Genomic DNA, 16,304 nt, shown 5'->3' with positions numbered 1-16,304 from the left:
CATAAAGTAGAACTTTTATATATGTTTAAAACTTTATAAAAAAATTAAATACAAATGCTTTAAACAAAAGTTTTGAAATATCAAGGTAAAAATGGTGTGCTGGAGTGACATGGTAAAGCCAGCAAAATCTTGACCATATTCTGAAGGTCAGCCCTGACATAAATGGTATGAAGAAACCAACTATAAAATGGATGCATGAGTTTCCCAGCCAGTGGATATTATTTAATTTGTAGTTTCCACATATTTGGGATTTTATTAAATGAATTTTTGTTGAACAAATTACCTATATTATACAGAAGATCAGCCTTTCAAGTTTAGAACCATAGATGTCTCAATATATTTATCATGGGCCACCACCAAATAAGAATATTAGATTTTGCCTTAGCAAACATACACCTAAATTTTCCAAAGCCACTTATGCATGATATATGAACAGATGCCCAAAAGCACATTATATGAAAATCAAGTATCCGGTTTTAGCCTTTAATATTTTATGTTTGATATAAACATGCCAAATATTTAAACTTTCTCATGCTTTTAGTGATATGTGAAGAAATGTGCTACTATCTAAAATAAAATAGAAATTGTCAAGTCTGAAAAACCTTCTTTTTCTATTACTACCTCCTCAAAACACAGAGCCTTCATTGCTCAATTTACAACTGTTGCTTTGGGAAACATCTGAAAGCCACCCTCTATAATTTCACATTTCATTCTTATGACAATGTTAGTCTGCATGTGGCTTTATCTTAGTATATTTTACCAAAAAAAAAAAAATAATAACTAACTAATGGAAAAATATAGAAGATCTTATTTCAAAAGAATCGTTTCTTTCTTTTTGATAGTGAATATCATCCTTTATAGGTTTGTGTTTTTAAGAAGGTTTTTTTGGTTTTTAACAAAAGGAATCTTATTTTGTATTTCCCACTGACAGATATTCACATTTCTATATTTGGTAACATTTTTTTTCCCAAAGAGAATAAAAAGTGTCTTTGAAAAATATTTTAGGGTGATTTTTGAGCACTTAATTGTATTTTCCATAAGCTGACTTTTTATGTCACAACGAATCCCTTACTTATCCTTTTTTCAGCTTTCCTAGATAGGAAGCAAGAGCCCCTCAGCCATTTATGAAGCCTGTTAAACTCAGTATTGGGCAATTTATGTCTTGTTCATTTCATTTTGTATTTGTAATTCTTAATTTCTTGGTTTTTTTCTTGTTTTCCTTTTATAGGTATAAAGTATATATTTTTATGGTGGGTGTGCCATCTGTATTTTAGTTAGTATCCAGACTAAAAATACTTAACACTCATTTTTATATGACTATTTGTTGAAATTTCTCTTCAGTTTATTTTTTGTAAAATTTATTTTTAATGGTTTTATATTCTTGGACAGAATTTATATATGACCAGGAGATCTCTTTTAGTTTAGCCATTGTGGAAATCACTATGATACCAGTTTATGCATTCACAAAATTTGCTTATACAATAGATTTGAATCCAGGCAGTCAAGCTTTACAGTGAATTTCAAGGCAGATTAGTTGATGCTTAAAGCAGAGTTTAAAGTGAAGTAGAAGATACTTCGTTAATGGTTTCCATTTTCCAAGGCCTTTTATACAACACTTTTTAGACGGGTAAAATTTTTAGAGCCATTGCCTTATTAATATTGATAAGAGAATATAAATATGCACAAGACCCAAGAATCTAGAAATACTCAAGAACCAGACCAGAAATAGTTTCAAGAAACATGGTCTTTCTGCCTTTCCTTATGTCTTTACTTTCATTAAAATCCAACTTTTAAATGATATTCTATGTATATAGTAGCTTATATTTGAATCAACAAACTCCAAGTATGTGTAATATTCTTAAAATATCTGTCAACTTGTATTTTCCCCTGTGGAGGAAGGAATACTATTGGTGCTTCATGTTCCCGTCACCCTGAAACAACGTTTCTCACTCTGAAACAAGGTTTCCCAGTGACCTCATTCCCTCTGATGATAAGCATACCTGCTATAGAAATAAATCTTGTAGTCACAGAAGGTACTAAAGAGGAGAAATCCTTTTGGTGCCGCTACCTATGTTCTCTTCCAGAATTTGGCTTTACTTTTTTGCCATAGGAGGCACTGGACGATTTCTGCACCTCTGTGGAAAGTAGACTCCTTCGTAAGCCTGTGATCCTACAGGAAAGGAGAGCCCCGTGACCAGACAGGAAGTTGAGTCCATGTAACACAACAGTTTCTACTCATTTTTTCCACAAAATGTTACCCCTCTGGGTATGACAGCCTAACCCCAGCTCACAAGCCAGAGAGTTGGAAAAAACCGTCAAGGGGAGTATCATCTGCCTTAACCTCAGGTGCTACTGCTGTCCCAAGAGTCCTGCCAAAACTCACGCTACACTATCTTTTATGTAAGGGCAAACCCCTAAACACCGTAGCAACTCAGAACAGACTCAAACAAGGAGAACCTGTCATGAGGTTCCAGTGTGCTGGACTATGAAAGACTAGTCACAGGGTTGTCGATACTAAAAATCTCCTTACTGATCTCTTGGTTCCTGTTTCCATGGTGATTTTACATACACTACAGACCTTGCTTGTTTCATACAGCAAGACATAGATTAACAAAGCAGAACCATTTTAATAATTTCAGGTTCATTAGAGAGGCCTTAGACTCTTACTAAGCATGTCTTCATGCACACACTGTATATTTGGGGATGTACATTACAAAAAAGATAAAGTATCTCACTTTGTATTCCATCTTTTACCATGAGCTTAATAAGGTGGATAATATACCAGATTTTCATAGCCCTACAGTGTTATTGTCCCTTACCCACTAGTATTTTTTATAGATGCAACGTAACACTTTTTCTAATTATATAGTTTTAAATATTAAAGCACTCAAATGAAATGTAATAGACAAGAAGATCCATGATTCCAATAATTTTGCAGTCTTAGGCACAAATGGAGATTTCATTCCACCTTGAAGTTTGTTCAATTTCTGTATTTTTAGACATACATTTTCTTCGAAGATGCTAATTTGATGTTTGAAAGTTCCCCATAGTATACTTCTGGTGTCCCAGAAAACATGTTTGTGAATTTTTTTTTTTAAACCAACACATGTTCTTCACAACACTGCTTAAAAGTAACATTCACATGCTGTTTGCCATTTTTACTTAGAAAAATGTCTCCTGATTTCTTATTCTAATTGTGCTAAATTTTAATATTCCAACTATTTAATTATAGGTTACAGCATTCATCATGAAATGGTTAACTGCACACTATATGCCTCTTCTCTAGTGAATTTGACTAGTGTCTTTCATTCCACATAGCAGAGGTTTTTAAAATTCATTCATCTTAAAGTAAGATTGTTTAAATAATACATAATTGGTAAATGTGAACCTTACCATACTACAGTGAGAAATACTTTATCCAGTAAAATTAGAAGATGTGTCTTCTGTTTACCTGAGATATGATGTCTGTGCATATATAGGTTTATGCATGTATATAGATAATTTGTGGATTACAAGTTTTCAAAGAAAATAGTAAAACTATTTTGAAAACCATTTAAATTTGTTTTCATAAATCAGAATAGATTTCAGGATACTTTGATCTCTGCAACTATTCTTCATTATCATTGGGCTCTACTAAGGAAAAAGAAAAATAACTGAATGGCCGAGCACAATGGCTCACGCCTGTAATCCCAGCACTTTGGGAGGCCAAGGTGGGCGGATCACTTAGGGTCAAGAGTTTGAGACCAGCCTGGCCAACATGGTGAAACCCCATCTTTACTAAAAGTACAGAAATTAGTCGGGCATGGTGGAACACACCTGTAATCCCAGCTCCTCAGGAGGCTGAGGCACGAGAATCACTTGAGCCCAGGAGGCAGAGGTTGCAGTGAGCCAAGATCATGCCACTGCATTCCAGCCTATAGAGACTCTGTCTCAAAAAAAAGAAAAAATAACTGAAGACTTTATTTATAGTATAGAAGTTGATTCTTTTATAGTTCATATTAAATAAATCTTTTATTAACTCTTAGTTTTATATTTACTTAAAGATAGGTCACGAAACCTAAGTCCTATCCTTTAAACCCAGTTACTTAGATTTTCAAATTAGATCCTGGGTACCTGAGAATTTTGTATTTTAGTGTTCTAGTTAGCATCTCAGTGTCCTTTTCTAGATTCTGTTTTCTAGGGCATTGCATTAAAAAATATATGAAACACAGTCAGGTCATAATATTTAAAAGGAATATGGCTGTTATATTACTTTTGGAATAATTTTGTATTGTTTGAGATACTACTTTCATGAAGTTTTATTAGGGCAACCAGTATGGAATCACATATCTCATGATTTGTGCTTTCTCTAAGGTTATTTATGTTAAATAGCTTCTCATAAGGAAGAGTTTAAATGAGCAAGATTGTTACATGGTTTCTGAGAATATGTTTCATTGAGTGAAAAGACACAATTGCTGAGCTGCAGTTTTTAGGGTACATGTTTCTCTTTTTCTGTTGTTTTTTTTTAAGCTCTCAATAGCTTTTTTTAAAAAGTGGGTGGGCAGCTTACATAAAATTCTAATGGTTTTGGTTTCCATGGTGAAAAATGTTGAGACCCTGACACTACATGCCACCTAGTGTTTCTAAGCCAAAAGCTTTAATATATTGGTGTCCCAGATTTTACCTTCTATTTAACTAAAGCTGAGAACTATCTGAACGTCTTTTTCTTTTCCAAGACAGTACATTTTTCCATGTATGTGAAGCCTTGAGGCTACCACAGTGGTACTTTTTATCTGTAGTTTGTTGCTAGTTTGTATTTGCTTTCCCAGGGTTCTGTCCCTGATGGAACAAAGATTGACCGCTGCAGAGCTCTGATTTCAGGCCGGCACCTGTGCAGCTATTCCCAGCTATTCCAATTCCTTAATATCTTACTTAGTCCTTAGCAAAACTTCTTTGAGAATTACTGTATAAGAATGTTTACAACTCTGGAAACTCATGATAGAAGATGTACAAATGAAGCAGAGCACTTTCTGGTATTGTCAGCCTGACAGTGACTTAGCTCATGTTTCAACGTGTACCAGGGAAACCATATGCAATCTTTAATCTTTGTTGAAATTCCAAACTGAAGCAATCAGAACTGTCACAGAATTCTACCACATAGAAGCATTGTGTCAAATAATATAACAGGAGACAGGTCGTTAAAAACCTATACTAAGAATGTCAGCTAATCTTTCCAGAGGCTAGGAAACAAAACCTTGAATTGAATCTGACATCAAGTTAAAGGTTTAGAATGCAGTGAGATTTCCCACTTCTCCCTTAAACCTTGTATTCACCTTCTAAAGCAGCTTAATCAGCAGTCCCTAAGAACTTTGCTTTACATAGCCAAACTTCATTGAATACGGTAAGGTAAAGCCACAATGCAATGCCAGGCATGAGGAGTCAGCACTCAGTAAAAGGAAGCTGCTGTTGTTACTGGGAATTTGCTTGTTCAACAAATACTCACTGAGCACCCACTGAGTACTCTGCATCATCCTAGACACTGAGGATATAACAAACCAGATAAAAGTCTGTCTGCCCTCGTGGAGCTTATATTCTAGTGGGGAGAAATGGTGATAAGTGCTATACAGAAAGAGAAAGCTGGCCTCCTGCGGTAAATGGATGCTACTTAGATGTTACTTCCTTTAGGAAAATTTTCCTAAGCTCTATCCTCCCAGACACACACACACACACACACACGCGCACACACACACCCCTTATCTTTTCTCATAACTGCATAGGGCCTGGCGTGTAATAAGGCCCAGAGGGAGACAGGGAGGGAGGAAAGGAGGTAGACATTTAAATCCTTAGGATTGTATGTTAAACTCAGAATGTGATAAGAACTTAATTATCTTTGAAGTGAAAGTGAAGTAGCATTTCTGAAAAAAAGTTTGTTAATAATATAAGGGTTAAATGCGAGGAAGGAATGGCTTGTATTGAAGTCCATCAGAAAATGGGAAAATATATTTTGAAGATATTAGAGAAAGAAGGACATACGGGAATCGAATTGGAAAGAGGCAGCATGATCTACACCACCTAAGTTTACGGCATAAAAAACAGAAGTTTGAATGGGGTTTGTTTTTTTCAAGTTCAAGATGGCAAATGGTACTGTTAAATTAAAGCAGATAATGGAAGAGATGGGTTTGGCTGGAAGAAACTGATTAGGTTAGACTTGCCCATATTCCTTTAAAAAAGGCTAAAGGGATAAAATAAGCAGATGAACAAGAAAATTTTCATTGCTTGCAATTCTAAAACTTTGTATAGAGTTCCTTCGACTGTAGGTGACATGAAATATAAAATGTGCTCTACCTTCAGAGGCTTCATCACCAAGCTCAATAATATGAACGTTGTGTAAGTTTACATTTTTAATCGTTTGGAAGATGGAGGACCCTTCTTGAAATACTTGGTCTCCATTCTCAGTCTTTTAATCTGTTGGAGGAAGGTGTCTGAGAGATCAATTTTCCAAGGGGAACAGGATCAGTTTTCAGATTTTGATTTAATATTGAGACTTACAACAAACAACATTTATGAAATTCAGCAAAATATATTGATGAAGTATAAGTATATGGAACACATTCATATAGTTAAGAGTCAGATGTGCTGTGTAAGCTGAAAATATAGCCTTGTATTAGCATATAGATTCTAAGATTCTGTTGACAAATATCTGACCTTTTTTAGCAAGTTTTTATGTAATGTTATTATATTTAGCTGATTAAACTTCTGTTGTTACAGATGTGCCAAATACTGGTGTAAGCAAACCTAGAGTTTCTGACGCTGTGCATCCCAACAACTATCTCATCAGGACAGAGCCAGAACAAGGAACCCTCTATTCACCAGAACAGACATCTCTCCATGAAAGTGAGGGTCTGTTGTGTTATCTTTTAAGTACTGGATTTGCTTTTAAGATTTTATTCTTGAAAGCGAGTGTCAGAAGTGTATATAATAAAGATATTTCTTGGTTTCATTCTTACAGGATCATTGGGTAACTCAAGAAGTTCAACACAAATGAATTCTTATTCCGACAGCGGATACCAGGAAGCAGGGAGTTTCCACAACAGCCAGAACGTGAGCAAGGCAGACAACAGACAGCAGCATTCATTCATAGGATCAACTAACAACCATGTGGTGAGGAATTCAAGAGCTGAAGGACAAACACTGGTTCAGGTAAGCCAAACACATCAAGATCTCTGCAAAGAAATACCTTCTGGCCGGGCGCAGTGGCTCACGCCTGTAATCCTAGCATTTTGGGAGGCCGAGGCGGGTGGATCACCTGAGGTCAGGAGTTCAAGACCAGCCTGACCAACATGGTGAAACCCTGTCTCTACTAAAAATACAAAAATTAGCCGGGCGTGGTGGCGGGCGCCTGTAATCTCAGCTACTCGGGAGGCTGAGGCAGGAGAATCACTTGAGCCCAGGAGGCAGAGCTTGCGGTGAGCCAAGATCGCACCACTGCACTCCAGCCTGGGCGACAGAGCGAGACTCCGTCTCAAAACAAAAAACGAAAAAAGGAAAAAAAAATAAATACCCTCCTAGTTGAATATCTGTTATAGATATTTCTTACTAGAAATCAATATGTACAATTTTTACAGAATGGATAAAATAGTAAAATCATTTTATTCTATTTGAGATACAATGTTAAATATGTTTGTTTCTATGAGTTAGCTCCCATTGATGAATTCTGATAAGTTTCTGGATACAGTAGAGTAATTCTTCTGGAAACAGCAAGTTTGGCATGAGGAGAAGAGTCTAAGGGGAATGTAAGAGGGTTGAATGGAATGTTTTAAAATACTAGGGCTAAAATATGCTATAAAAAGCTCTAGAGGGCAGGGTGCTATTCCCACACCTGCATAAAATGGGATCTGCCCATTCTAACCACAGATTATTACCATCGTCATTTCTTTTCTTTTACTAGAATATAGATATTCCTGCTTAAAGAAAGTTATTGTATAGAAACATATCCATTCTGTTAAGTTAGGGTTCTCTAACTTGATAGCAAAAAATATATATTGCATGTGTATTTATAAAAACTCTTTAGCTCCTTTCTCATTACCACTGTACTCACATCAGTCCACCAACATTTCCCAGGATTCAGAGAGGCAGTAGGAGTCCTGCATGGTGGTAACCAGTGAGGATAACTATCTGTGCCAGGACCCCAAAACCCCAGTGCTTGCTTTGGAGCTGAAAAGTAGCAAGATAATCAAATAAGTTAGGAGGACACCGTGCTGCTTCTACTGCAATACAGGAAGCTCTACAGGTACACAGCAATGGATCACGGTTCCCAGTGCCCACAGAGAAACATAATACAACTTTGGCACTTTGCTCAGCAATTCAGGAGAAATTTCAAAGTCATTTAAAACATGTTTGTATTAAACACAAATATAGCACATGAATTTTTCAAGCTAAAATGGGAAATCTTGTGCATGTGGCAAGCGACTTCAGGCTGCACCCCCAGTCCTCAGATTATATATTTACTCCTTTGCTGTTGGGGATGCTTTGATGGAAAAGTTTGAGAAGCTCTGGACTAAATGCTAATGGGAGTTCATCTGCTGAGGTGAATTTCTATGTCAGCAAGTCTCAAATCACACTTTTCAACAGCAGTTACCTTATATCTATATAAATTTTATTTCCCTTAGTAGTGATCATGTAAACACTTTTTTTCTTTAAGAGTAAGTTGATTTTCTCACTAGAGCTAAAGAATTGTTTGCAAGGGGGCGTCTGAGACTTAATTTGCATATAGTCTAGGCAACACATTTTCTAGTTGTCTGGACCAACTATCACTTCATTTTGGTAGTTGCAAGTCATTTGGGATTTTCTTTGCATTTTGTTAGCACTATTACCACCCAATCATGCTTTTTTGTTTGTTTGTTTTTTTCTTAATTAATAGAGACAAGGTCTCACTCTGTCACCCAGGCTGGAGTGCAATATGGCACAATCATAGCTCACTATAGTCTCAATCCCCTGGGCTCAAGCGATCTTCCTGACTCAGCCTCCTGGAGTAGCTAAGACTGCAGGCACATGCCACCATGCCCAGCTAATTTTTTTGTTTGTTTTTTGTAGAGACTGGGCATCACTATGTTGTCCTGGCTGGTGTCGAGCTCCTGGCCTTAAGCATTCCTCCCTCCTCAGTCTCCCAATGTGTTGGGATTATAGGTGTCAGCTACCACACCCAGTCCCAATCATGCTTGTTAACTTTCTAGCTGTCTACTAATTTTTAAACCCCATCTTTTTTGCCTTGTTGTTTGTTTACCATCCTCTTTCCTCCCCATGTCTTCTCCACTGCTGTTGCCTTCCCAAAACTGTTGAACTTGAACACACAGCGAGGTCTCACTGCAAGTGTTTCAGCCAGCCCAGTTGCATGCGACACCTGAAGGCAGAGCAGACATCCTCATATGACCTCTAAGGGTGTACAAAGCCCTCATCTGATCCCTGCTTCTTTCCTTACCTCCCCAACTAAAAGTGGATGTGGGCTGATGGCAACTAGACTCTAGCAGCCACTAAGGAAGTAACAGAACAGCCTGGTCCTGGTCTTCTAACCTGGAGCCCTAATGTCTTTATTTCTCAGTCGGGTCTCCTTTTTCCCATACATGTTTCCCTTGGGCCCCTTCTCCAGCCCAGCCATTCCTTTTTATTGTTGCACAGCATCAAAAACAGTGTCCAGCACCTACTGTAATTGCAGGAATCAACAGATTCATAGTAGGATCAGCCATGGCAGAAATGTTCACTTTCCATCCTGGTCTTTTCCAGCTGTCTAGGCCAAGAACCCAAAAGAGGCTTTGACCATTCCTCCTGCCGGAATAGATTTTGGGGTGCCTTTTTTTGCATCTCTTTAAATCCACCAACTAAAGCTAAGAACTCATAGATCAGAAGAGGTAAAATAAATGGCTAAAGTGTGGAGAAGCTATGCTTGAGCTAAAGGAATCAACAAATTTGCCTAAAGCACCTGTGTAGCCAAGCTGTTCCCTGAAGTAAATTCACAGTGGAGAGCGCCAGACCCACACTTGATCCAAATGTTCATTTATTCCACAATGAAAGAACATGTTCCTTTTGTTAATGGGACCAACCCATAAAGAAAAACAATGATAAATATTCCAGTAGCTACATTTAGACTGATATATTCAAATTATATTCAAATTTTTGTTTTACGTAAATGCATTGCCTTGGCCAAATTTGAAGTAAGTATATTGTTCCGGTGTCCCTTCACACTCATGAATTACATGTAACACTTAGAATAAAACATTTTATGTGCTGTGAAAAACGCATAGGCAATAGTTAAAAATGTAAAGATAAAAAAGGAGTATTAAATGTCTTCAGATCTCTTTTTACGGGTTAATTTTAGCATTTGGTTTAAACCACCAAAAAAAAAAAAAAAGTAAAACAACTAAAGCACCGTGAGGAAAAATTAATGTCTGGCTCAAAGCGTAAAGAGGAAAAGAATCTTAGACGCTTAAAATAAATAGTGGATTCACATTCTGTAGTGAGCTATGTGTATTTCTTTTGTAATGGCAATGAACACAAAACCCTGGATAAACCCATTCTCTTTTTTCCCCCCCTTTCATCAGCCATCAGTAGCCAATCGGGCCATGAGAAGAGTTAGTTCAGTTCCATCTAGAGCACAGTCTCCTTCTTATGTTATCAGCACAGGCGTGTCTCCTTCAAGGGGGTCGCTGAGAACTTCTCTGGGTAGTGGATTTGGCTCTCCGTCAGTGACCGACCCCCGACCTCTGAACCCCAGTGCATATTCCTCCACCACATTACCTGCTGCGCGGGCAGCCTCTCCGTACTCACAGAGACCCGCCTCCCCAACAGCTATACGGCGGATTGGGTCAGTCACCTCCCGGCAGACCTCCAATCCCAACGGACCAACCCCTCAATACCAAACCACCGCCAGAGTGGGGTCCCCACTGACCCTTACGGATGCACAGACTCGAGTAGCTTCCCCATCCCAAGGCCAGGTGGGGTCGTCGTCCCCCAAACGCTCAGGGATGACCGCCGTACCACAGCATCTGGGACCTTCACTGCAAAGGACTGTTCATGACATGGAGCAATTCGGACAGCAGCAGTATGACATTTATGAGAGGATGGTTCCACCCAGGCCAGACAGCCTGACAGGTGCGTACAAGGTGACAGTGCTACATAAAACCCAGTGAGGAAATCTATTTAACTAAAGCTGAAACAAAGAATGCAAAGGTGGAAAAGGCTCATTCATGTTTTTAATCTCAGAATTTAAACTATAAACTTAAGGTTAACTTGTCTTTCAGACTCTGTAATTCTTAATACATGAAATTATATACGTTTATATCAATAGAATCCTTTTGCAATGGGTACAACTCTTATTGTAATATTTTCCCCCTAAATGTTAGGGTTTAAAATGTACTTTTTTTGCGTTTCAGAAGTATTAGTTGGAATTCTAAGCAGTTCACTAATTTTTTTTAATGAAATATTTTTTACCAGCCTACCCCTAAACATACCCTAAAGTTATGTTAAAAGGTGGTATCAGAATATCTGTTTAAATGTTTAAGTTTTTTCTTTAGAAATACTTTGGTAGTATAGACTAGAATATGAATTTTATCCCCTACTCGATTTTGGCATTTTAATGGTAAATGCACAAATCGCTTATAAATTACTTTTACATGCCACTCCTATTAAAGCAGAAAGACACCGGGTCCCTGATACAGCTATTCCAACTTCAGAGTTTTTTGTGGAGGGTTTCCCACATGGTATAAAGAGTTGCTTATTTTAAATAAAATGCAATTTAACTTTAGTGTTTTAGATTATATTTTAAAGGTAACATACAGAACGGTAAAAATTAAAACTATATGGGAAAATATTGAAATAAGTGAAAGCCTTTTACCCTCACCCAGTCCCATCACAGTTGATATGACTTTCAGAATGTTTCTTTGCATTTACAAATATACACAATCCATGCAAATCTGCACACACATTGTGTTTTCTACTGATAGAATTCTATCATATAGATCTTCTATACTTTGTTCTTTTCACTGTGTCTTAAGAGCTCTACCTCATTCTTAATAGATGCATGGGACCCATTTTTTATAGATATATCATAATTTATTTGTCATTTTCCTACTAATGGACAGTTAGGTTGTTTGTTATGTTTAGCTATTAGAGATGATGTAGTATATACATTGTTCTTCCTGCATATTTCACGTAAGTACTAGGGTAACTGGGATCCAGTAGAATTGCTGCATCAAAATATGTGTGTATTTTTACTTTGAGAGATATTACTTAGAATTGCCTTCTAAGAAGGTTACACACGGATTTATATTTCTGCCAGTAGTTTGAGTGCCTGTTTCTCTATACCTTGTCTACACTGCACTAGTGCTGCATATTCCAAATTTTTCATCTTTGCCAATCTGATAGGTAAAAAGCTGTACCTCATTGTTTTTAAGGGCTTTTATTGAGTTATGACTGAGGTTGAAGATTTCATCTGTTCATCAACGGCTTTATTTCATTTTGTTAGACTACAAGTTCAAGTCTTTTGTCTATTTTTATAATTCGTGAAAGCTTTTTTTTTACTAGAGATAAGCTAGCACCTCGTAATATGCTTCTCAAGTATTTTTTCCATTTTGTCACTTGTCTTTTTATTTCATTTTGGTTTTTTTTAATTTACAAAACTGGTTAACATTCTTACATAGTAAAATTAGTATCTTTTTTATGTCTTCTAAGAAAGTTTAAGCCTTTTTGAGATTTTTCTGATGGAATAATTTTGCCTGGAGAATTTATATTGAACTTGGTTTTTGAGCTCAAAGAAATTCTTAGTGGAGAAACCACCTCTTTTTCATTCATCCATCCAAGAAGTGTGCTTGGCTTAGATATTTTCTGAAATGCCTCTGAAAAGTATGCAGCAAAATGATGTAGGAATCATTTATGAAATTCTACCTCCCAAGGAAATCTTAGAAAATAAATAGTTCTGAGGACTTCCATATTCCCCCGTGTGTATAGAACAGCTGTGCAGAAATCTCTGCTTGTAAGAGAGTAAAGAGGAGACTGGAGGAAGGAAGCCAGCACATAAATTATTGTCTCCATATTTAACCCTAAGAGGGCTCATTTCCTCTGGTTTAAACAGTCTGTTTCTCTGACAATGCAGGTAAAATTAGACCTTATGTTTTGGGGGGGAAATATATATAATGTCTGTTTTTTAGGCCTAGCCTCTCAGTGATTTTTTTCTAGAAATACTGCAGTGTTCTCAAGAAGTAAAGTGTTCTTGATTTCAAAGGACTAATAGCCTGCTAATTGATAAGCCTAAAGCAATGTTTTGTACTAAATTCAGGGACTTGGGTATTTGGTGATCATAATTTAAATGATACAAACTACAGAAATATAGATATACTCTAAAATGCTCATTTCAGAATAATTATAGCATGTCAAGAAAACTTTTGAGGAGATAAAGAATCGACCTTTGAAAGATAAATTTATGTTTATTTCTAATGCCATAAAAATAAAGATTTTGAATCACATGGAATCACTATAATAATAGCTAAACTAATATGTTTGTGGAATTGCAAATAAAAAGTATTGGTTGGATAAATAATGCAGTGGCGTATCAGTGTTTTCCATTATTTGGAAGGGGAAGTAATGTTATTAAAAATTAATCTGTGGAAATGCTTCTGAAAAAATTATTTATTTTTTATTTATTTTTATTTTTATTTATTTATTTTTTTTTTTTTTGAGACGGAGTTTCCCTCTGTCACCAGGCTGGAGTACAGTGGCGTGCTCTCAGCTCACTGCAACTTCCACCTCCCGGGTTCAAGTGATTCTCCTGCCTCAGCCTCCCGAGTAGCTGGGACTACAGGCACCCGCCACCATGCCCGGCTAATTTTTCTATTTTTAATAGAGACGGGGTTTCACCATGTTGGCCAGGATGGTCTCGATCTCTTGACCTCGTGATCTGCCCGCCACAGCCTCCCAAAGTGCTGGGATTACAGGCGTGAGCCACCACACCCAGCCCTGAAAAAATTATTTCTAATACCAACTATAGAACATAATTACTTGAATTCCAGTTTCAATAATAGTAAATTATAGTGAGCTCTCTACACATATTCATTTTACTTAATCTACAGAGGCTATTTACTGTAATTTTTAAAAATGCTAATCTATAGGACTGTGTACATGTGTGTTTAAACACATGAGCAGGTAAACAAAAAGAGTAGTAAACATTATTATGTTATTCAGAAGGATTCTTAATATCAAGAAAGTGCTACATCCCACTAAAGTTCTAAGTCTTTTATTTCCCATTATAGCCTATCACATAATAGTAATTCCAATTTACTAATGATCCTATAACGAGTGAACATCTGCTGGTTACTTTCTATATTTCTAAATGCAAAAAGCTCATTTTGTTACCTTTCTCATGAAATCATAGTCCGTGCTTACAAAACCTTTGAGATTGCGTGGATTCCAGTGAAGAATCCAGCCAGATACTTATAAAATGAGAATATAACATTGTAATCGTGATGCAGAATGCTTTGTCTTATTTCACATCCCTGTGCAATAGTGGGAGCATGAGGACTCAACCGATGTCAGAAGCATCCAGTCTTCGGCTTGGCTCTGTCCAAGTGTAAATGATCCTCAGTGTCTCGCACTGAGTCGTTAGTGTCTGTGGCTCTGTTGGGTGTTACAATAGCACCTCATAATGATAAGATTATCGAGGGCTAGGTACATTCACCTGTCTGCTTTATGTCACTGTTAACAAAAACTATGCACTTTTGTCTAAGGTATTCATGGGCTCCATAAAGAAATAGAACTTAGACTGTGCTAAAAATGATAATAATACTGAGAAATTGGCCAGTGCCTAAAAAGCTGAAATCCTCAAAAGGGAATTTTGCAATAGCAATCACAGTCTCATCTTTAAAGTTGGTTTGCATGACCCCCTCCTTGGTGTGCTTACCTTCCTCTTTAATCTGGTGTTTGTGGAGGGCTCTGTGGAGTTCAGACTTTTCCTCACCACATGCCATTGCTCCATGAGGGATAGCTGTGTCCAGTATTGGGTGTATAATGACAGAACACTGACCTGTGCTTTCCTGTCAGCTCAGCAAGGAAGTAGCTCTCCAATGGGGACAAATCATATTTCCTTTTGGACTCTGTTTCTTCAGTTTTGAAATGAGGTTTGACTGGATAATCTCCCAGTTATAAGATTGTATAAACCTGTGGTCTTCGTTATAGCAAGAGGGGAGCCAGTAGCTAAAACCCACATTGATTAGTTTCTTTCCATGTCACATTGCTGGCCAGGGTAGGTAATAATCATTCACTTCAGAAGCTTTATGCATGCATTAACTTTCTTGCCTCTCCTCACTAAGTAACATATAATTAGCACTCATATTCAGGCCCGTTTGCTCTTAGTCGTGATTTGATGAACTGAACTAACAGGATGGGAGCAATCTTTTTTTTTTTTTGAAACGGAGTCCCACTCTGTCGCCCAGGCTGCAGTGCAGTGGCGCGATCTCGGCTCACTGCAACCTCCCCCTCCCAGATTGAAGCAGTTCTCTGCCTCAGCCTCCCAGGTTCAAGCAGTTCTCTGCCCAGCCTCAGCTGGGATTACAGGTGCCTGCCACCATGCCTGGCTAATTTTTGTATTTTTAGTAGAGTCAGGATTTCACCACCTTGGCCAGGCTTGTCTTGAACTCCTGACCTTGTGATCTACCTGCCTCAGCCTCCCAAAGTGCTGGAATTACAGGCATGAGCCACCGTGCCCGGCCAATCTTACCTTTTTATAATTACTTACTTTGTTAATGATTTGCCATTTTTTTTAAAAGCAAATATATGCTGACTGGCTTCAGATATGTTTGTGCTTTCTCTTACATTTGGGATATACCCTTAATTGATATTTTTACAAGTGACAGACTTTACTTACCAATAATGGAAGTCACAAACTTCTGAGCATCATAATATAGAAAATATTCAGTCTTTTTAAGAAAATGAAATGTTTGGGTTTGAAGTATACCTTTTTATCATGAGTCCCCTGTGTAAACATTAGTTATTAGCAGTTTGAATCAAAATATTTAAAATGATTTAATGTTCATGTACTACTAACTTTGTATTTTTTCTTTATACTAGAAAGAAGGTAAACAAGAATCTGGTATGTGAGTTCTTATAAAAACAGTTTTTGGGTTTGATTTTTTTTCTTAAAGGAAAAACAATGATAAATAGTATTTCATAGTAATATTAGTTCACCGATAATATTACAAAACCTATAGCACAAAACTTCCAGTGTTTTTCTGTAAAAATTATATGTGAGTTAATAGACATTTCAAAACAGCTTTTAAACATCA

At 37.1% G+C, this 16,304-nt stretch overlaps 1 protein-coding gene across 16 annotated transcripts in view; it reads left to right on the top strand.

The window, feature by feature from the left end:
- Positions 1 to 16,304, top strand: part of PKP4 (plakophilin 4) — a 227,894-nt gene that overhangs the window by 160,878 nt on the left and 50,712 nt on the right. For 13 of the 16 annotated variants that reach the window (XM_032755651.2, XM_032755643.2, XM_032755650.2 and 10 more), the window contains 3 exons: positions 6,748 to 6,879; positions 6,989 to 7,179; positions 10,575 to 11,124. In XM_032755651.2, coding sequence (XP_032611542.1) covers positions 6,748 to 6,879; positions 6,989 to 7,179; positions 10,575 to 11,124 — 873 coding nt within the window. The remainder of the gene's footprint in view (positions 1 to 6,747; positions 6,880 to 6,988; positions 7,180 to 10,574; positions 11,125 to 16,304) is intronic. The other 3 variants (XM_032755648.2, XM_032755646.2, XM_032755647.2) reach the window with 1 other exon arrangement.

Source organism: Hylobates moloch, unplaced genomic scaffold (assembly GCF_009828535.3).
Source record: "Hylobates moloch isolate HMO894 unplaced genomic scaffold, HMol_V3 SCAFFOLD_1, whole genome shotgun sequence".
Classification (NCBI taxonomy): domain Eukaryota; kingdom Metazoa; phylum Chordata; class Mammalia; order Primates; family Hylobatidae; genus Hylobates; species Hylobates moloch.
This window is presented reverse-complemented; position numbering and strand designations above follow the sequence as displayed.